Consider the following 22,848-nt stretch of genomic DNA (forward strand, 5'->3'; position numbering starts at 1 on the left):
TATATTATTCCAGGATTGGTCTGTGGTATCTGTAGAAATGTGGAAGAAGAGATGGTGTGTCATTTCTGAGATTAGATTATAAAAGACACTGTGGTTTCCATCTTGGTGGCTCACTTTCTCTCATATCTTCTTTGGAAGAAGCCAGCTACTATGTCATGAGATGCTCTATAGAAAGGTTCGTGTAGTAAGAAAGGGGGGCCTCTTGCCAGCAGTCACATGAGTGAAGGGAGATTCTCGAACCCCAGCGGAAGACTTCAGATGACCTCAGCCCCAGGCAACAACTTGACTGCAACCTGAGAAATCCTGTGAATCACCCACCCAGCTTACTAATTCCCAGACTCATGACTTTCAGAATTGTGTGAGATAATAAATGCTCACTGTCTTCAGCTGCTAAATTTTGGAATAATTTGCTACATAGCAATAAATAACTAACACTCTAATAGTATCCCCACTTGATGGATGAAGAAACTTGGGCTCAGAGATACTAAATTACCTGTCCCAACCTACACAGAGCTGGAATTCAAACTGATAATCGGGAACTCCAAAAGCCCAAATTCTTAGCCACTCTGCTATGCTTATACTGCCTAATCTATATGCTCAATCTTATGTTATGTGTTATGCTACATTACTTATTTTTTCCAATTAAGTTAAGCAAATACATACAGTGTACCTACTATTAAAAATGCACTGTACTGCAGGTAATTTTCTAGATATAACCAGAAGTATAACAAAGGGCAAAATAAGATATAAGCCTCATGAACTTTATAACTTAACAAGTAGCCAGTTGTTCTCAAGTACCCAGCAGCCCTTGAGTGATCTGTGAGAGCCATCTGGTGTCAATTATGTGTAACTGCAATCTGCACAGTTTGGATATAAATATGAAAGTCACATTTTATGCCATTTAGAATCCTACTCATTTCAAAGAATGTAAAACAAGTAGTGCTCTCACTATTGCACAAAATGAGAAATAATTCCAGTCTTAGTTTACATTTATTCCCATGGAAAATTTAGTCTTGAATTTCTCTAACTAGTGAATGATATAAGGTGTTTTTTACTCTATATAAAATGGAAACTCTAATATTCTATACCAATGTTTTCTAAATTCAGGCATTTCCTTTTCTGAATCAAATCTTCATACCTCCAGAAGTTCTTCTCACTTGAGAGAATGCAGCAATGGGCATGGAAAATCAGTAAATAAAAATACAGGAGATATCATTAATTTGTATATTCCACATTTACAAATTTTCCTATTTAATAAAATATACTTGTAACCTCAAAATCAGTACTTGCCACATTTTTGTGGTCATTCGCAGTTGTGTAGACTAGTAGAAAACTTGAATGACTGACACACACAACTAAGTTTGAACAAGGTGCAGCTCTGCTTTCTTATTTCAGCTCATACTGGAAACAAATGTCCTTTCTGCTATCTATTAGTGCCATGTTCTTCACATTTTTGAGTTTTGTTGGTGATTTGCTGTCTAAAATGGCCCCCAAACATAATACTTAAGTGCTATCTGTGTTCTCAAGGACAAGAAGGCTGTGATGGGCCTTAGAATATGCAGGTGTTAGATATGCTTCATTCAGACATGAATCATGGCGCTGTTGACCATAAGTTCAATATCAGTGACTCAGCAATACATATTAAAAGAAGTGGCTTTAAACAGAAACACACATAAATCAAAGTCATGTATTGATTAGTTGACAAAAATGTTACAATCAGAGGCTTTCAGGAACCTAGCTCTGTATTTCCCATAGGGGAGTGGTTCAATATCATTAATTCAGGGTTCCTGGTGACCAGAGAACACACTACCATCAATAGTGAGAATCAGCTGTAGATGCTAGTGATACATGGTCTCCATTCTGCTCTTTTTTCCAAAGTGTTACACCAGAAAGTTTAGGTAATGAAGTTCTAAGATAGTAATGAGTACAATGAGCCAGTGTCAGAAATTCATTTAACTCAGAGAATGATTTTCTACAGTATTCTCTAATTTAACCTTGTCCTAAACAAAATGTGTCATGTCACAATTCTGATGTTTGAGTTATATTTTTATGATATATGTTAAAATAAATGCATCACTCCTAAAAAATTTTAAATGCATAGATGCATACTACCAAAATTATCTCATGTGCCACCCAATGGCTCATAAACTAACAGTGGCACATAAATCACATTTGGGAAAACACTAATATAGATACAAAAGAAAAAGTTCTTACCAAACTTTTCAGTTATAAAGACCCTTTTAATAAAAAATTTTTTACAAACCCCCACCTGAAAATAGTTATGATTTTCTTAACTCCTATTAGGAACACTACTGTAGATTATAATATAAAAGAGAATAATAGTATTCAACATGGAAACAGTACAAAGAAAGTTTGATGGGATTCAAAGTGAATATTCTAATAAATAATACATCAAGAGGCAATATTTTGGTATATACTTGCAACTGTGTCAAATTGCTGAGATATTGGCTTGGGAGCACATTTTTGGTCCAGAGATTCTGCATGAGCAACAGGCTGCTGAACAGAAATAGAAGGTCCCACTAACAGGCTCTCTGCTGCTGCAGTCAGCCTGGGCCTTTGTCCTGCACTGAGTTCACCCACACTGTTTTCCAAGTCCTATAGAAAGCAGAAACAATTGTTTAAAACAAAACATTATATTAAAACCAAGTCAAAACAAGAAGTATTTATCAAATGCCTTGATCCATACCCCTTGACTGCTTGAAAGGTATTTTAGAAAGTGCTTATTACACCATATAAACACTACATTAAAGATAAGCTTAGAAATTAGCGTAATAAGACACCTAGTGAGAGGCTTTGTTTTTAATATATTATTTTTTATGAAGTTAAATAGCCATTATCTGTTTTTTCAACCTCCAAATTAGATAGCCATAAAACACATAAGAAAAATTTTATTATTTAAAATACTAAATGCTGAAGATGAACAAGTGGGACTATATCAAGCTAAAAAGCTTCTGTACAGCAAAGGACATCATCAAATAGAACAAAAAGACATCTTAAAGTATGGGAGAATATATGCATAAATGACATATCGATAAAGGATTGACATCCAAAATATATAAAGAGCTCACGCACCTCAACAAACAAAAAGCAAATAATCCAATTACAAATGGGCAGAGGAACTGAACAGACACTTCTCCAAAGAAGAAATTCAGATGGCCAACAGGCACATGAAAAGATGCTCCACATCGCTAATCATTAGAGAAATGCAAATTAAAACCACAATGAAATACCACCTCACACAAGTAAGGATGGCCACCTTCCAAAAGACAAACAACAACAAATGTTGGCGAGGATGTGGAGAAAGAGGGAACCCTCCTACACTGCTGGTGGGAATGTAAACTAGTTCAACCATTGTGGAAAGCAGTATGGAGGTTCCTCAAAACACTCAAAATAGAAATACCATTTGACCCAGGAATTCCACTTCTAGGAATTTACCCTAAGAATGCAGAAGCCCAGTTTGAGAAAAGACATATGCACCCCTATGTTTATCACAGCACTATTTACAATAGCCAAGATATGGAAGCAACCTAAGTGTCCATCAGTAGATGAATGAATAAAGAAGATGTGGTACATATACACAATGGAATACTATTCAGCCATAAGAAAACAAATCCTACCATTTGCAACAACATGGATGGAGCTAGACAGTATTATGCTCAGTGAAATAAGACAGGCAGTAAAAGACAAGTATCAAATGATTTCACTCATCTGTGGAATATAAGAACAAAGAAATAAACTGAAGGAACAAAACAGCAGCAGACTCACAGAACCCAAGAATGGACTAACAGTTACCAAAGGGAAAGGACTGGGGAGGATTGGTGGGCAGGGAGAGACAAGGGGGGAAAGAGGGCACTACAATTAGCAGACATAATGTATGGGGTAGGGGGCACAGGGAGGGCTGTACAACACAGAGAAGACAAGTAGTGATTCTACAGCATCTTACTACACTGATGGGCAGTTACTGTAATGGGGGACGTGGTGGGGACTTGATGATGGGGGGAGTCTAGTAAACATAATGTCGCTCATGTAATTGTAGATTAATGATACCAAAATAAAAAAAATAAAAAATAAAAAAATAAAACACTAAATGCTGAACCACACATGTTGCTCATACTGCTTAAAATCATAATAATAGAATATTTATCTCTCACTCTTCATTAAACAAAATTGTCTAAAATTGTGTGGACTTTATAATTAACAGCCAATGAGGAGAATATACCTTAAATGATATAAAGATTACTACCCCTTTATAAATAATTATATTTTTATAAGTGAACAGATTGAGGAACACTAGTTTAACCATACTTGATGAAGTTTTTTTCCCTGGGAAAGTATAAAAGTACAAAAAGTACATGTGTGTTGATCAAGTATATGAAATAAATAAAAAACTATAAAAATCAAACCTTCTATTTTCTTTCTGTATTAAACATTATATATGTAATCACTACCACATTTTGTGATTTGGAAATATTCTAACTGATGCATTTACTAATCAAGAATGGAATAAAAATTCTAATCTCTAAAGATCTCATGTTTTTCATTTAAAGTGAGTTTAATTTCAACCAAGTGGATTTTTTCACTAAAATATATGAAGAAATCACTGCTGAAACACTGTTGATGACTCTACTGACTACAAAATAAAATCTAACTTTTTAGCTCAGCATTCAAGATTTTCTAAAATTTCCCCAAGTCTTCTCTATACACTTTTATCTCCTCTTAGTTACTAAACTGACTTTTGTTTTAGGAATATCAATTGCCTCAACATCCTTTAATTAGATTGTTTTACAATTAATAGGAAACCCTTGGAGACTCTTGGACAAAGTTTGGAATGATGGCAAATACATTTTCCCTAGAAATTAATTAGGAATATTTCACAGTAGCAATATTACTCTGACACTACTGTAAAAATGTTGTGCAGTATACAGTACCTTCTCTGTTGTGAATCAATTCTCCAGGCTGCAGATATTGGTTCCCTAGAATAATATCAGGGAGTACAATGGCCCAACTGAGGTGAAAGGTTACAGGTGAAATCTGAGGGGGAACCTATGAGCACTCACTCTTTCCTCTCTTACCCTCCAACAAATACTGGATTAGAAAACCTCCTAAATATCTTAGTTTGTGACTCCTTTGCCCCAAAAATCTTAGTGGGCACCACAGTGCCCAAGACTTTCCATAGCCTAAAAGGATCTTTATGCCTTTATGATCATCTGGTTCAACCTACTTCTCTAGATTTCTCTCTGTAGGTAAGTTCTAATCACACTTAGATTTTCAACACTTTCTACTTATATCCTTCTCTTTCTTGGTTCTTCTCCTTTAACACATGCTATATCTGCTTCTGAAACATCTTTCTCCTCTGCTGCCTAGCAAAATCCTGTTGTGTCTCTAAAGACCTACATCAATATCATATCCTATATGAAGTGTCATTGAACTTTGAGAAGTTTTCCCTCCTCTAATCTCATGTACACTTACAAATACAGCTATTTGATCAATTATCACACCGTAGACTAATGTTTAAGCCCTTTTGTCCATACAGGTCTTCAGGATTTTTTTCAACTGTAGAACAAGAGGGCTGGAACAGATGGCCTTAATCCTTTCAGCAAGTGCTAATACCACACCCCAGACCACTGGTAACAATTAAACACTGCAGAAATACACCAAGGCACCTAGAGACCGTTTCTTGTCCCTTTGCCTCTGGGCTGACCCATTGTACTTGGCTAGGATGCTGGTACAGAAATCCCTCACTGGAGCACCCAGCCTAGGCCTCCTGGTATCTAAATCAGAGGTGCCCCAAATGTGAAGGACAGTGTGGGCCTCAGAGGGAGAACCCGGACTCCCTTATAAATACAAGTATTAACATTATTATAAATTCCATTAGTAGTATTATTTACTCAAGTATTTTATTTTTAATGAAATTATTAACTCTAGATTACAAGTCCTTACACCCCAGCTACATATGGATAAATGCCTATTGATACATGAATTCAATTTATTTTTGGTTTTTCAAGAAAGTACTTCCACATTTGACATTATTATAAATTTGTTGCATATCTGATTTAGGCTTAGTAAAAATATCAATGTTATAGTGTCAAATGTAGAAAAAGGAAGATATAAATTATCATTTAGTCCTGCTTCAGTTTAGTTATTTAAACAAACTTAAACATGCTTTGGCACCATGATAAAGTTCTAAGAATGGATAAAAATTCCATAATGACCTATTAAATAAGCCAAATGCTCTCTGAAAATAAAGATACTTCATTTATGCCTTCCCCCAATATTACCTCATAAAAGTGATTTCCACGCAGATCTAGGCTTCTAACCACCTAAACATATGCATACCACACAACCCACAGGACCTACTAAATCAACATACCCGAGTGTAGGCCCAGCATGGGTATTTTCTAAAAGCTCCACTGGCAAATTTAATATACAGTCCTAGTTTACATCATTTCAAATGGTTGCTTTTAAGGAATTTCTAGCATTATGAATATAAGAGGATAGAACAACATAAGTTTTAAATACTCCAATTTTTTTTATCATGATCACATATAATGTTATGCAAAATGGAAACAGTGCAGCTAGATTTCACTTCTAGCTGGAGCAGCTAAGATAGACTAACAAGAATGAGATTTATTCAACCCCTTGAAACAACTAAAAAATTGGCAAAGTGTATGAAGAAGTGCATTTCAAAACATGGGACAAAAGTAGCATGGTAACAAAAGACAGTGATCCCTGAAAGATGGGGAACAAATTAGAACCCTATGGTGGTTTTAACTTAACTGCCTGTGAGAGGTTCCAGGCTGTGCACAGGAGGGAGAACCTAGGCAGAGCTCAGTGCTCCTGAGCTGAGAAGATGACGCTGAAACTCCAGGGAAATTAGGACAGTAAGAGTTTGTAAGACAGACTACCAGAAAAGTGAAAGCTGCACACAAAGTCTGGCAATCTGAAGAGGATCTCCTTTTAGAGTTAAGCTGAGTACTGATCAGCAGATGCATATGAAATAACCACATGAGGCTGGAGGCACAAACACCTGAGAAAGGACTCAACATAACTGCACACCTGATGCTCATATAATAAACTCAAAAGCAAGACTCAAAAGTGTAAAACTACCTTTAAGTAACTGAACCACGTGCCTAAGCAAAGATCAATATTCCTATTTATAAGAATATAAAATGTGGATGCAAAAAGCAATGAACAATGATACACACTACAACACAGATGAATCTCAAAATTATTATGCTGAGTTACAGGAACCAGGCAAAAAAAGCATACATACCATGTGATTCCATTTGGATAGTTCTAGAAAATGCAAACTAATCTATAGTTACAGAAAGTAGACCACCAGTTGCCAGGAGAGGTGTTGAGAATGAACAATAAAAGATGAGAAGGAGGGATTACAAAAGGGCATAAAGGAAATTTGGGAGTGATAGATGGCAGGTATGATCATTACCTTGACTACTGTAGTGGCTTTACAGACTTACAGGCTCTACAGATGTCAAAAATTATCAAATAAATTATTTTTTTAAAGAAGAGCAATAACAGCAATGTATAGCAAAGACTATGGATAAATGTAGATGAAAGTTTAGTACAATCACTTTTCCCTGCATAGGTAATTTAAAAATATATACAAAGATTTCTATTCCTTAAGTTTTTCAAAAGAAAATTCCTATCATTTCTGTATGATATGTATATATGTATATGTATATATATTATATATCTTTTATGTATGTATATTATATAAATATATAATAAGATATTTTTAAATGCTAATTTTTTCTTCCATATAGCTGAAGAATAACTAGGAAATGTTAATATCCCTGGGTCCTAGTTCAGTTTTTTTATGCTACTGAATTAAATTATCTTCTAGCACAAAGAATTACAATCATGGTTAGGGAAAAATAGCAAATGTATTTATTATAAGAGTTGGTTTTAACAGCTAAAGTCCTGCCTGAAACATTGCAAATGCCACATATCCAGATGACCATTTGCACTTACATTAATTGTGTGTTTTTTCAACTACTGGAGCCCCAGAGGTTAACAACAATTTTCATTCTGACAATTATGATAATGAAATGTGAAATTATGATAATGAGATGTGCAGCAACCTTAAATTCCTTCCTGTATGTTTTATTAAATTTTATGTCTATAGCTAAAATATTTGAGTAAAAATCCCTGACCAATGGCAACAAGTTTATCAAGAAATTCTTCATGTCAGAATCCAATATAGAGTCAGTATTTCTTACCATTTCAAAGGCATCATGCAGAGTACTGGATAAACTATCATTTAGGTTTGTCAGATACAGTCCTACATCCCCTAAAACTAGAAATCAAAATGTAAATTTTAGAAAAAATAAGAAACATAAATTTAGTAAATAATCTGACATAAATGCATAGAACATTACATTTAAACTTACACAATAAAAATACTAGGTTCATAAATAATAACTTTGAAGATATTCAATTTCACCAATTTGTTTTGTTCATTTTAAAACAAAGATGAGATTTTTGTTTCCTCTTCCAACTTGTCAGAAATTAAAAAGAACTATAAATATCAACTGTGACTATGAAACTGAGAAAGAAGAACTCCTATATACTACTGATATAACTAAAAACATTAAAATTAAAAACTGATTAACCTTTCTGAAGAGTAAGTTGGCAAAGTGTCAGTATTTTAAAGATGCAGCATATTCTGACTCGGCAATTCACTAATAGGTATGTAGTCTAAGGAAATTATCAGGTAAGTGCACAAAGATATATATCTATATACACATGCATAGGTGTATGTGTGTGTGTGTGTGTGTGTATCTCTATATATACATATAAATAGACCACACATACACACACAGACGCACGCGCATATGTGCAAGGCTGGACACTGGAGAGTTATGTGTGGTATGGAAGCAGTGAAAACAATCTACATGCCTACCACTATGGCATTGCCTTAATAGAGTACACAGCCATTAAAAAAATGAGGTAGAACTATGTGTATTAATACAGAATGATGTCCACAATATATTGTACAAGTAAAATAAATTCAGGTTTCAAAACAATATATATAATATAATACCATTTTCAAAGTAAAAACACATACACACATGTACCTATTTAGGTATCCATACACACATAGGAAAAAAAAGAAAGGACTAGAAAGGTATACCCCAAACTATTAAGAGTGGTATTATTTCTGGAGGGTAGGATTTATGAGAGAGATTTTACTTTCTGAGATTAAGGCATAGAAAAATTAATTTGCAAAGGGTCCATATTCTTTCTGCTATACTATACATCTTAAAAATCAGTAAAACCAGAAAAATATTACTTAGGAATTATCATAATCTAACCAACTAAATCAATTGACATAAATTAGCTTACTCTTGGAAGCCACCTTTTGACCACAATTCAATAAAATCTCTCCTTCAGAGATGGGTCTCTCTAAAGTTTCAGTTTCAGTAACAGTAATGCTCAAGATGCTTTCCATTGTTGACGAATCTGAACTTGGCATCTGTATGGGGGAAACGGCCTTGGTGACAGCAGGCAGCATCATAGAAGGAACTGGTTCTGGAGGTGCAGACTGAGCAGGGAAATTGATGCTTTCAGGTTCTTCATCCTTGGCCACAGACATTACACTAAAAACAAAATGACATATTTTGAACTTTTAAGGTCACTGAATTTTGATATAAAAAAACAGATTCAAAGGTACTATGTCTCCTTTAGCAAAGTATTTCTATAAGCTGCACTACTATAATTAAAGATTAATTTTTCTAAAATTGTTTCCATGCTTTAATCATAGATCATCTTGAAAGGTCTACCATCCCTAAAATAAATTTACATGGAGATATGTGGTAATGTAAAAGCAAACTGAAGTTAGTAAATGAAGATTCACACTGGGGAGAAATCATTTTCTATTTAATTAACAATATTATAGGTATCTTTATTTTTTTAAACTGCTTAAAAAAGGAGAGTTGAAGGTAAAAATAAATTTGACAAAAACTTTAAAACCTTAAAATTTATTAAACTTCTTTCTACTAAAATATAGTTTGTGGTTTAGAGTGCTTCATTTATCATTTCTGATGTTTCCAATGAGTAAACGTAAGACAGTTTAAAACAAAAGGTGCAGTTACTAAAAATGAATATGTTATCACTTACATAGCTCTTGGATGAAGTTCTTCTTGAAGAGAGTTAGGATTCTCTTCTTCCAGTGGCAAGTCTCCTTCACTCCATGGCTTGGGAAGCTCAGGGCTTGGTATCTTCAATTTATCAATGGAAACCTCTGACAAAGTTGGGGTAAGAGGTGCCAAGGGAGGTGGTGTAGTAGTGGGGGTAACTGTTGGAGTATTAACAAGTGTGACAGCAGGTATATCATTTCCTATAGATTTTTTTAAAAAGAAATAAAGAGATAAGTCAATAAACTCCATAGGAAGGTAAGGTAGGCTGTTTCAGAAATTCCTTAAATTTAGGCATACAAAGAAAGGCAATGAAATTAATAATAATGGTGATGGCCGGTAATGGGAAAATTCCCAAATTAATTTAGTAAAGTTAACAAAGTAACCTTGAAAAGATGCCACTTTTAACATCACAATGAACTTAAAGTAACATCAGTGTCTATTACATTATATACTTTAAGAAGTGTCAACAAATTCCTTAGGTTTCTTGCAAGAAAAAATGATTTACTAAAACCTAGTAAGCAACAAGCATGTGTATATGAATCTATAAAGCATCTTATAAAACAAACCATGAAATTTTATTTAATTGTTAAAACTAAGTTATAGAAGTAAGGTTTCTACCTTTTTCAGCAAATACATCTTTCACAGGAAAAGCTATATCGTGGCCTGAATTGCAGGGAGAAGAATCAGGAGTTTTTACCAATACATGCTCCTCAAGAGATGATGAAGGTGAGTGAGGAGGAGTTGGCTGTGGGGTAGCCACTGGGGTATACACTCTTGTCTAAAATAAATAAAACAAGATAAATGATGCTTATAATCACCCAAATAAGGTAATTATCATTTATCATCACACTGAATCTTCCACAAAATCTTATATGATGGCTAAGGAAGATACAGTATCATAAAAATGTCAATTCTCTCAAAATTAAACCAATCAAAATTGGACTATTTCCCATAAAAATCCTAACAAAATTTTTTATAGAACTTGAAAACTAATTTTAAAATATATTGAAAGATCAAGAAATTTTGAATATAAGGAACAATATGACAGTGGGGGAGTGCAGCTTCCCCCCAAATATCAGTAAGCAGATTCTGGTAAGGGCATGGTCATTTAGATGCTAAGTATTCTATCTCTATTATATAGATGAGACTAAGGAACATAGCTGAAGGTTCAAATTCAGATCTTCCCAACTGCTCTTAACAAATACACATACTGCCTATTTATACTGATTTTCCACATTTCCTCATTCAGTCACCCTCATGAAAGCATACACAGCATATGGGCATTAAACAAAACAAATTAGCATGGAGAAAACCATAACCTTGAGGACATCTGCACCACACGGGACACCAAGGAGCTGTGAAAGCACAGACCCAAACTATGTAAATGATCTTTGGCACACTGACCACATTACACCAATTACATCAATGCCATAAAGTTCAAATACGTAACTTTATGTTTATGCCTCAAAGAGCTCAATTTAAGTGTTTCACCTAAATAAAATGATGTCTTTGTGTTCTATAAGATCAGAAGTGACTGCAAAGTTTTAAACAGCTGGTAATATAGAGTACATTTTGGTTTTGTATTATTTCATGTTGCTATAATAGATTAGAAACTATTTAACATAGCAAGTCTGATTAAACAAATAACACAAATGCCTAAAATATATTTTCTTTTAAAGATTAAAAATATCAGCTTACATAATAACCAAAAGCAATGTGATTGGCTATATCTTGAATTTTTTAAAAAAAGCTATAAAGGCATCTTACTATGCTGATAGACAGTGACTACAATGGGGTATGGGGTAGGGCTTGATAATATGGGTGAATGTAGTAACCACAATGTTGCTCATGTGAAACCTTCATAAGATTGTATATGAATAATACCTTAAATTTTAAAAAAAAGCTATAAAGGATATTTTTGAAAGAATTGGGAAATTCAAATATGGACTCTATATTTATATAGTATTAATACACCAATGTTAAATTTCGGTAGTATGATAATGGTATTTTGGTTATCTAAGAAAGTATTTGAGTTCCTAGAAGATACGATGTGGTTAAAAGTATCATATCTGCAACTTTCAAATGACTTTAAAATAGTATGTAATATACAACATATAAGGAGAAAGAAAATGTGTCACATGTTATCAATTGGTAAATATAAGGAAAGGATATACAGATGTTTGTTGTATCATACTTTCAGCTTTTCTATAGATTTAAGTTTTTAAAATAAAATACTGGAGAAAATATTATTGTGATCATAGCAACAAGGAATCAATTTTCACCCACAGACTATAATCTTATGATACCCAGTTTAAATTGCCCATCTCACTGTTATTTAATACATGGATCAGAATTCCCCAGGACTCCAAGTCATGAAAACGAGAGCCACACCTACCGGCAAGTACGTTTTGCTTGTTGAAAATTCCCCAGAAACACCTGTGGCAACAGGAACTTGCTTTGTTGCCTCTCTGTCACCCAACACGACGGCAATGGTCTCAGCAAGAGCTTCATTCACAAAATGGCTAATCATGTCGGAATTCACAGGAACCCCAGCATCAACAAAAAGCTGTAGAACTCCACTACTTGTTCCTTCCACTAAAAAATGAAAGAACTTCAGAGTAAGTGTGCAAGAAACCTGCTTGCAATCCAAACCTTAATTCTAAAAGTTTACAAATGCAGTCACATGAGGGGGTGGGAGGAATAAAAATGAAAATACAAAATCTACTTATATGAAAGAGAATAAGATGATAACTTATATAATGAACATCCCCTCTAAACAAACCAGAAAGGGGAGGTAGACATCCAGATAGAAATTTATTTATATGGTCTCTTCCCTACCACTACAGAATTTAATGATAAGAAGGACTTGAATCCACAGGGAATGTTCTCATCTGAAACAATCCATGTTTCGAAGAGCAGGGCAACAGGATACTCTGTGACAGATCTTGGCCAAAACACAAAGCCACATTGATTATGGGGATATTTTAGAGAAATGATAGCTTCTTCACAACTAAGACAAAACTTCCTTCTTGATTCAGATAAATCAGTTACTAATATTACAAGCTAATCCTCCTCAAATTTTTAGTTTAGGTGCTTGGTAGCAGAAGTTATATAGATATATATACAGGTTGTACTTCTCACTTGTGTGGCAGTGGAGCATCAAGTAGAATATTCATCAACAGGCAGAATTGCAAATGTACAGCCTAGATGTGTGGCTTAGGGGTCATCAACCGACAAAGGATAACTAATGGCCAGAGGAGACTGAAAAAATGGAAAAGAAAGAGGGCTGAGCACAAAAGTTGGGGGACATTTTTATTCAAGTAGCAGGGAAAAAAATGAAGGTTCAAATTCAGATCTTCCCAACTGCTCTTCAAATAAGGTCTTGAAGAAATGAAAAAAACAGGAAGAACAGAAGGAATTCTAAGAAAGAAAAACCTATAGGACATTTTAAGAATTAGAGGTGGTGAACAGTGGCCATGGTAGAGCCACCCAGGAGGATAAGGATTTGAAACAAAGGTTGTCTTTAACAACCAAATGCAGTGAGAGAGAAGTTTCATTAGTGGGAGGGCAGAAAGCCAACCCAAATGGAGTAAAGGGAAAGTGGGCAATAAGAAAGTAAAAGCTGTAAATACAGCCTGTGATATCTAGGATTTGGGCAGATAAGGGACAGCCTAAGGAGGAAGAGGAGTAGGTTATTCTGAACAGAAGAGAAGGGGAAAAAGTAGTAATAATGATACATAGGAATGTAAAAAAAAAAAAAAAAAGTTGCATAACTTACATAATCCAATTTCAAGACTTATTTTTAAATTATAGTAATCAAAAGTATGGTATTGATGGAAAAATAGATTTATAGATTAATGGGACCTGATAGAAATCCAGAAACAGATTCGCACATATTTAGCAATTGATTTTCAACAAAGGTTTCAAGGCAATTCAATGGGGAAAAGGATATTTTCAACAAACAATGCTAGAACTGGACAGCCACATATCAAATATAATCTCGATTCCTACTTTATACCATACATAAAAATTAACTCAAAATGTAACATAAACCTAAATACATAGTCTAAAACCATATGTCTTCTGGGAGAAAACATTGGAGAAAATCTTAATGATCTTGAGTTAGGCAACTGTATCTTTAATGATACACCAAAAACCCACAAACTATAAAAGAAAAATTGATGAATTAAATTTCACCAAAATTAATCTTGGTCCTCAAAAGATAATGTTGACAAAAAAAAAAAGGCAAGATACAAACCAGAATACATGTGTAAATTTATGTCTAATAAAGGGCTTGTATCCAGAATAAATAAAACTACTTTTACAGTTCAACAATAGTAAGACACAAACTTCAATTTAAAAGTGGGCAGAAGATTTAAAAAGATACTTCACACCAAAGTAAGTATACAAATGGCAAATAAGAGCATGAAAATTTTTACAGCATTAGTCATTAGGGACATGCAAATAAAAGCCACAGTGAGATAGCTCCACATGCTTACAGAAAGTCTATAATTAAAAATGTCAACAAGTGCTGACAAGCATGTGGAGCAACTGGAACTCACACACTGCTGGTTGGAATGCAAATTAGAAAGCAACACTGGAAACATTTAGCGGTTTCATAAAGTTAAAAATACATCATATGACCAAGAAAAATTAAAAGATGTGTCTAAAAGATTTGTTTGCAAATATTCATAACAGCTTTATTTATAATAGCCAAAAACTAAAATTACAAATGTCCATTAACAGGTAAGTGCATTAACAAATTATGGTATATCAATACAGTGTGTTATTACTATGTACACAAAAGGATTGTCATTTCACATTTACTATGATTGTCAAGCATTATGTTAAATAAAAGCAGACATGAAAGACTACATACTGTATTATATATATTATAGAAAAGGCAAAAACACAGTGATAGAAAGCAGGTCAGCAATTATTAGGAACCAGCGATTATGGGAGGCTAGGAATTGACTGCAAAGTGGCATGAGGAACCTTTTTGGAATAATGGAACTGTTTTACTACATCAGGATTCTGTGGCTAATGTATAAATGTATAGCTGTGTTTATTTAACAAAACATCAAACTGTACACTTAGAATTGGTGAATTTTATGGCAAGCAAACTATACTTCAAAAAAGCTGATCAAGAAGGAGGGAGAAAAAGAGGGAAGGAGGAAAAAAGATGGGTAGGAAAAGAGGAAGAAGAGAATGATAAAGAAAGAAAGGCTCCAAAAGAAAGAGACTCATTTATTCAGTCAGTGAACTTAAAACTTAGTAGATGTCAATCAGGGCTAGGCACTAAAAGAGAAACATTCTTAATCCTGAGAAATTTATAGTCTAGTGTGTGAAACAGATATTTAAATCAGTCATAATAAAATCTGGTGTTACTTTTTTACTCTAACAGAGATACATGAAAAGTGCTGTGGGAAATAAGAGATTTGAGGTGGGAGGATGGAATGGAATAATAATATGAATGTAATAATATGAATATTACAGTATGAAGTAAACAGGTGAGAAAGACAACCTCCACTACTGAGAACTGGGAAGTGATATTGGAAGTAAGAGCTTATCTTTTGTTATCTGAGGACTAATACATAAATCCACAATGAGCTGAAGGTTTTGTCTTTTAGTAAACAAAAAAAGTTAAAAGATTCCATTTCACTTACCAATGTCAGAAGTCGATGGTTCACTTGCCTCACTGACTGAAACCCTGACATTAGCTGCAGCCTGTTGTTGGATTGGAAAAAGCCCACAGATAATTCTCGACATTATTTCTTGTTCTACCCTGGGGGATAAAAGTTAAGGATGTCTAAATTTTATTGAAATGTACAAAGTGTTCAAAATATCACCTTACCTTTAAAAATAAACTTTACCCATGGACACAAACATTTACATGTGAAAGCAGTCATTCTGAAAGTTGAATACAGAACGAAGAAAATATCAAATGTATCCCCTAGCAAAATAAACCACACAAAACAGAAGCTCTGTGTGGGAGATAGTTTATTAAATCAAATTAAAATCTTTCAGATTAGTCTAATGAAAAGTTTAACAGGCCTCCTAAATTCATAATAAGGTTTAAGTCAATGATTATCTGGCATAATGATTAATCATATGAGTATCCATATGATAATGACTATCAGTGCTCTGAAAACACACATATGAAACCATATGAGATCAGAGCTAGAAAAGAAGTCCAGATGAGATGCCCTCGCTTCAAGGAAATAAATATAATGATCACAGTACAGGTAGTTTTCCACTTAAAAGGGGAAGAAAATTTATTTCCAAGGTCATTTTTAGAAAAGGGAAGGAGAAGAAGAAGAAAGGGAAGGGGAAAAGGATAGAACTCTGTTTCTGTGCATTTCTTTAGAGCAGCTAACAGACTGATTAAAAATCATTATACAAGCAATAGATGTTCATTGTAGAAAAAATCAGAAAATATGTAAAAATCTAAAAAAATCAGATAAGGCTCACTCATAATCCCAGATTCAGAGATAAACATAAACAATTTGGTATATGCTTTTCAGTTTTTTTCCTACACACTTATTTTTGAGTGAAGTCTTGCAAACTGCAATTACATCATTAGTATCCTGCTTCATGTATGCACTGGTGTTTCTTTCAACATCATTAAATATTCTTCTAAACCTAATCATGATAATTGTACTAAAATGCAGTTTAGTTTATTCCATAAGTTCCTTAAGGTTTCTTATGGGTAAACATAGGGATAAAAATTGAATTTCTCAGTTTATGTAAGTAAATAGAACAGAACCTTGTTTGTAGAAAGCACTATACATGTAAAGTATTCTATGGCCTTGTAGTAGAAACATAATTATTTCCTTAGGATAAATTTCTGGATGTGAACCACTGGATTAAAAATCATACATTTTTAAGGTTTTTATTACTTAAAAATGACCTCTTTTGCCATAATAGACAGCCTAAGTACAAATATTCAAGGACAGAAACAATACCTCCAATAATCAGCTAAACCCTTGTTATCACATTAGATAGTTTGCAGTGACTATAGCAAAGGAAAAGATTAATAAACAAATGGAAACGAGGCAGATTTTCAACCAAATGTGATGCTTTCTATTTATATTTGCTACTATAATTCTGTTCACACCATAAACACTGTAAACTCACCACTGAATTAAGCTATTTTCCAAAGTTTCTTTTCTCTGAATTACTTTATCTAGAATATCAGCAGTGGGCTGAAGAGTAGAAGCAACAGGTGGAAATGGAGGGCCATTGTATTTTGTAGAAACAGCTTTAACACTTCTGTTAAACTCCAGAATAGGTTCAGAGTATTCTGGAATTTCATCACATTTTTCTTCTTCCTGGTAATAATAAAAACAAAACTATTATATTCATGTATCTGCTCAACATTTACCAAGAGACAAGTATAGATGGGGCACTTAGGTAGATGAATTAACCAGCACTTCTACATTAATCAGTAGCATTTCTAATTAGGTGGTATCACATTATTTATAATATACACATTTGTCATACAAATCACATTGAAAACCTTAACTACACAATTATTTTGTCTTTTTTCAAACCCAGCATTCATTTTAAACAGTCATAAAACAAACTAGATAACTTGGGTTATCCCTATGTAAAACATTATTAACATTTCCTGCTAGGAACTTTTTATGTTATTTAAAAAATTTTTTTATTGAAGCACAGTTAACATATTAATTTCAGGTACACAACATAGTAACTCACTAATTATATGATTACTAAATGCTCACCACAGTAAGTGTAGTTACCATCTGTCAATATACAGACATTGTAATATTATTGACTGTATTCTCTATGCTGTACTTTTCATCCCCATGACTTATTTATTTTATAACTGGAAGTTTGTACCTCTTGATCCCCTTCACTTACTTTGCCTATCCCTCAACTCCTCTCCCCTATGGCAACCATCAGTTTTTTCTTTGTATTTATGAGTCTGTTTCTGGGGTTTTTTGTTTGTATGTTTGTTTTTTTTAGATTCCATACATAAGTGAAATCATACGGTATTTGTTTCTCTCTGCCTTATTTCACTTAGCAAAATTTATCATAATAAAACTGATGCTTCCAAATATCACTGCTTCCTCCATCAGAACCTATAATTTACACTTAAATATGCAGTTAGGTCCTATTAAAATTATTTGTATCATCATCATGATCAAAGGAGTTACTTCTGGAACTTTTAAACTTTTTATTATAAAAAATATACATGTTTAAAAGTAAACAAAATAGCATTCAGTACTCTATTTGTCATGTATAAATAACGTGTCCTATTTACCTGTTTCTAAGCTTTAACAATTATCAACTCATGTCTAACCTTGTGTCACCTATACTCCCTCCATCCACTTTCCCCTTCACATATCTTTCTGAAGCAAATCACAGATATCATACAATTTTAAACTGAAAATAATTCAATATGTAGCTCAAAAAATTTAGGACTCTTTAAAAATGATAACTCAGTAATATTCTTCCATTGAAAAATGAAGTCCATGGCTAATAAGTGGCAGAGCAAGGGTAGAAATACTTGTCTTTGAACTCCAAATCCTTTCCTATTTCTACAACTGCTTCTTTCACTTATACATTGAAAAATTTGTTGTTAAATGTCTTTGCTAGCCATTAGGATACAAAGATAAAGAAGATTCTTGCCTTCAAACACCATGTGGAGTTCACATGATAAGACATACTAGTGAACAAATAACTTTAAAATATTACATATCTCTTAATATTCTAAAATATGTTTATTTTATGATTAATAAAACTGGTCTTAGATCTGAAAGTCCAAGAAATATGAACAAATATCTTCTTTAAAGTCTACTGACACATTACATTCAAGGAGTCTCTATGTTCTAAGATCTTCTCTTCCTTCCTTTATATTTCACTTTCTCCTTCCATTTTAGCGGTTCTAGAGTTTCTGTAACTCTTCCTGTTATATGGGCTCTTCCCTTGGCTTTTAGATCCCTCACAAGATTTTTCTCAATACAAACTAAATGGTGACCTTGCCAATAATCCAAAACAAATGGCAAATCAAATAGAATGGCAAATGTAATAGAATGAAGAAAGGACAGACTGGAAGAAGAAGGCCAAAGGAAAGGGAAAGGAAGAAAAAAGCAGGAAGCAGAGAGATGAAACTTAAATGGGAACTAGCTGACAGTTATTCAATCTCATGGAGGCAGCTAAGTGATATTGATGAAGATAATACTGTACTACAGAAGAACAACTTTATCATTTTAAAATTAAAATATATTAAACTCAAAAGTAAAAGGAAGTTTTTCAAAACACTGTAACATAATATTGATGGCCAAAAGATACTCAACCATCAAGAACAATGCAAGAATGTCTCTTCTTACCACTCTTTTTCAACATTGTACTGGAAGTCCTTGCTAATGCAATTAGACAAGAACAGGAAATAAAAGATATATAGACAGGGAAAGAAGAAATAAAACTATTTGCAGATGACATGATTATCTATGTAGAAAATCTGAAAGAACTGACCAAAAAACTCCTGAAACTAATTATTGATAACAAGGCTGTCATATGCAAAATTAATATACCAAAGTCAATCACTTTCCTAAACACCAACAATGAACAAGTAGAATTTTAAAGTAAAAAAACAATACAATCCCATTACATTAGCATCCTCAAAAAAGAAATACTTAGGCATACATATTTAACAAAACATGTATAAGAATTATATAAGGAAAATTATAAAATTCTGATGAATGAAATAAAATAACTAAGTAAATGACAAGATATTCTGTTCATAGACAGGAAGACTCAATAGTGCAAAAATGTCAGTTATTCCTAACTTGATCTATATATTCAATGCAATCCAAATAAAAACCTCAACAAGTTATTTTGTGAATACAAGCAATTGTCTAAAATTTATATGGAGAGGCAAAATACCCAGAATAGCCAACACAATATTCAGGAAGAAGGATAAAGTTGGAAGACTGACACAACCCAATATCAAGACTTACTATAAAGCAATGATAATCAAGATGGTATTGATAAAAGAATAGATTAATGGAATGGAATAGAGAGTCCAGAAATAAATCCATATAAATACAGTCAACTGACTTTTTTTGAAGGAGAATTCTTTTTATTGGCTGGTTTCTACCAAACACTCAAGTGGTCTTTGACAAAGGAGCAAAGGCAACACAATGGAGCAAAGATAGTCCTTTCAACAAATGGTGCTGGAACAACTGTACATCCACAGGCAAGAAAATCCATACACAGACCTTATACCCCTTACAAAAATTAAATCAAAATGAACCAGAGACCTAAATGTAAAACACAAAACTGTAACTCCTAAAAGATAACATAAAAGAAAACCTAGAAGACTGTGGATATAGTGATGACTTTTAGATAAAACACCAAAGGACTTTATTAAAATTAAAAACTTCTGCTCTGTGAAAGGTAATATCAAGGGAATTGAAAGACAAGCCACAGACTTGGAGAAAATATTTGCAAAAGACAGATCTGGTAAAGGACTGTTATGCAAAATAAACAAAGAACTCTTATAGTTCAACAAGAAAACAATCCAACTTAAAAAATGGGCCAAAAACAGACATTGGCTTAAAGATGGCAGTGTGAGAGATGAGACGGACACCTCCTCCCAACACCACATATAATACGAAAATACAGCAAATACAACTAATCCTGAAAGAGCAACAGGAAAGAAGGCTGTGGTAGACTGCCTACACCTGGGGAAAAGAGCATACCTCACAGAAAATGGTAAAGTACCAAAGCATGATCCAGCAGGACCCAAGCCCTTCCCCAATCCCAGCTCACCAGTGGGAGGAAGAAAAACAGAGCGGGGATGGGGTGGAAGCTGAGGACTGCTGAACACCCAGACCTGGAGATCGCCTCTGGGAGCATGAACCTACATTACGTGGTGCTCTGGAGATTAGTGGGGTTGGAAAGTTAAGACACGCAGAATACTTAGAGAGACTGAGATTCCAGCCACTTGAGGAGAACAGGAAATCACAACCAGCTACTCTGGGACAAAAGAAAGGCAGGCATTCTCAGAGACTTCTCAACAGTGACAGAGCTGCTAAAGGGCCAAGGATTGCACAGAGCTTGCTGCTCAAGAGAAAGGACATGTAGACAAAATCATCCCAGACTACTCAGCCCAGGATGTTGGGAACTTACGAGAGCTACAGGCGCTCCATCCCCCATGCTGACAATGCATCTCCAAGGACCTCCGCTGAGATATGCAGTCTACCACTCCTTCCCAGCCAGCACCAGCTGGCAAACCGGTAGCCCCCTACATTGTGCCAGGCCAGCCAGAGGGCAGCCCTGCTGATGACAGCTACAAGTGTATAGCATAGAGGCTCCTCCCTGCATGCTTGGCCCACTGCCCTTGCAGTGGAAGCAGGCACGACAGCCAGGAAGCAGGAAAGAGCTCTTTCCTCCCTGGCAGGAACCAGCACTGCTGGCCTGGAACCACCACCATCATTCCAGGTCTCAGCAGCTCCAGAGAATAGAGCTTCTAGGCACTAGAGGGTACCACCTCCACCAAGTTATTTTTACAAATATGAAATGTCAAAAGAACCTGGTACAAACCAAAATCCCACAAGCACCAGAAACATGGACAAGTGAACTGAACTTACCAATCTTCTTGAAAAAGATTTCAAAACAAGTCATGAACATGCTCATAGAGTTACAGAAAAATACTCAAGACATCAGGGAGGAACACAAGAAAGAGACAGAAAATTTGAAAAATACACTATCCGAAATAAAACATACAATGGAGGGATTTGAAAGCAGAGGAGATGAAGTAGAGGAGATGGTAGAAGAAAGAGAAATTAGAAACAGGAATACAAGGAAGCTGAGGCACACAGAGAAAAAAAGATTTCAAGGAGTGAAAGAATATTAAGAGAACTGTGTGACCAATCCAAACAGAACAACACTTGCATTATAGGGTTACCAGAAGAAGAGAGAGTAAAAGGGATAGACAGTATCTCTGAGGAGGTAATTGCTGAAAATTTCCCTAATCTGGGGAAGGAGACCACGGAGGTGCACAGATCTCCCAACACAAGGGATCCTATGAAGATAACACCAAGACATATAATAATTAAAATGGCAAACACCAAGGAATAAGGACAGAGTATTAAAAGCATCAGAGAGAGAAAACAGATCACATACAAAGGAAAACCCATCAGGCTATTATTACACTTGTCAACAGAAAACTTAAAGGCCATAAGGAAGTAGCATGATATATTTAATGCAATGAAACAGAAGGGCCATGAAATAAGAATATTCTACCTGGCAAGATTACCATTTAAATTTGAAGCAGGATATAACCATTACAAGTATCTATGCACTCAACATAGGAGCACCTAATTATGTATAACAAATACTAACAGAATTAAAGGGGGAAATAGAATACAATGCACTCAGTTTAGGAGACTTCGACACATCAATCACTCTAAATGACAGATCAACCAGAAAGAAAATAAGGAGACAGAGGCACTGAACAACACATTAGAACAGATGGATCTAATAGACATTTATAGAACATTACACCAAAAAGCAGCAGGATACACATTCTTCTTAGTGCACATGGAACATTTTTCAAAACAGATCACATACTAGGCCACAAAAAGAGCCTCAGTAAATTCAGAAGCATTAAATAATGCCAAACAGCTTCTCAGAC

General features: G+C 34.4%; 1 protein-coding gene across 10 annotated transcripts in view; it reads right to left on the reverse strand.

Annotated features, from left to right (window-relative positions):
* KIAA0586 (KIAA0586 ortholog) overlaps nucleotides 1-22,848 on the reverse strand; it is a 143,354-nt gene that overhangs the window by 55,166 nt on the left and 65,340 nt on the right. For all 10 annotated transcript variants that reach the window (XM_073242323.1, XM_073242328.1, XM_073242324.1 and 7 more), the window contains 8 exons: nucleotides 17,319-17,512; nucleotides 15,848-15,966; nucleotides 12,577-12,776; nucleotides 10,800-10,959; nucleotides 10,162-10,381; nucleotides 9,388-9,641; nucleotides 8,262-8,338; nucleotides 2,439-2,616 (listed from right to left, as the gene is read on the reverse strand). In XM_073242323.1, coding sequence (XP_073098424.1) covers nucleotides 2,439-2,616; nucleotides 8,262-8,338; nucleotides 9,388-9,641; nucleotides 10,162-10,381; nucleotides 10,800-10,959; nucleotides 12,577-12,776; nucleotides 15,848-15,966; nucleotides 17,319-17,512 — 1,402 coding nt within the window. The remainder of the gene's footprint in view (nucleotides 1-2,438; nucleotides 2,617-8,261; nucleotides 8,339-9,387; nucleotides 9,642-10,161; nucleotides 10,382-10,799; nucleotides 10,960-12,576; nucleotides 12,777-15,847; nucleotides 15,967-17,318; nucleotides 17,513-22,848) is intronic.

Source organism: Manis javanica, chromosome 8 (assembly GCF_040802235.1).
Source record: "Manis javanica isolate MJ-LG chromosome 8, MJ_LKY, whole genome shotgun sequence".
NCBI classification, from domain to species: domain Eukaryota; kingdom Metazoa; phylum Chordata; class Mammalia; order Pholidota; family Manidae; genus Manis; species Manis javanica.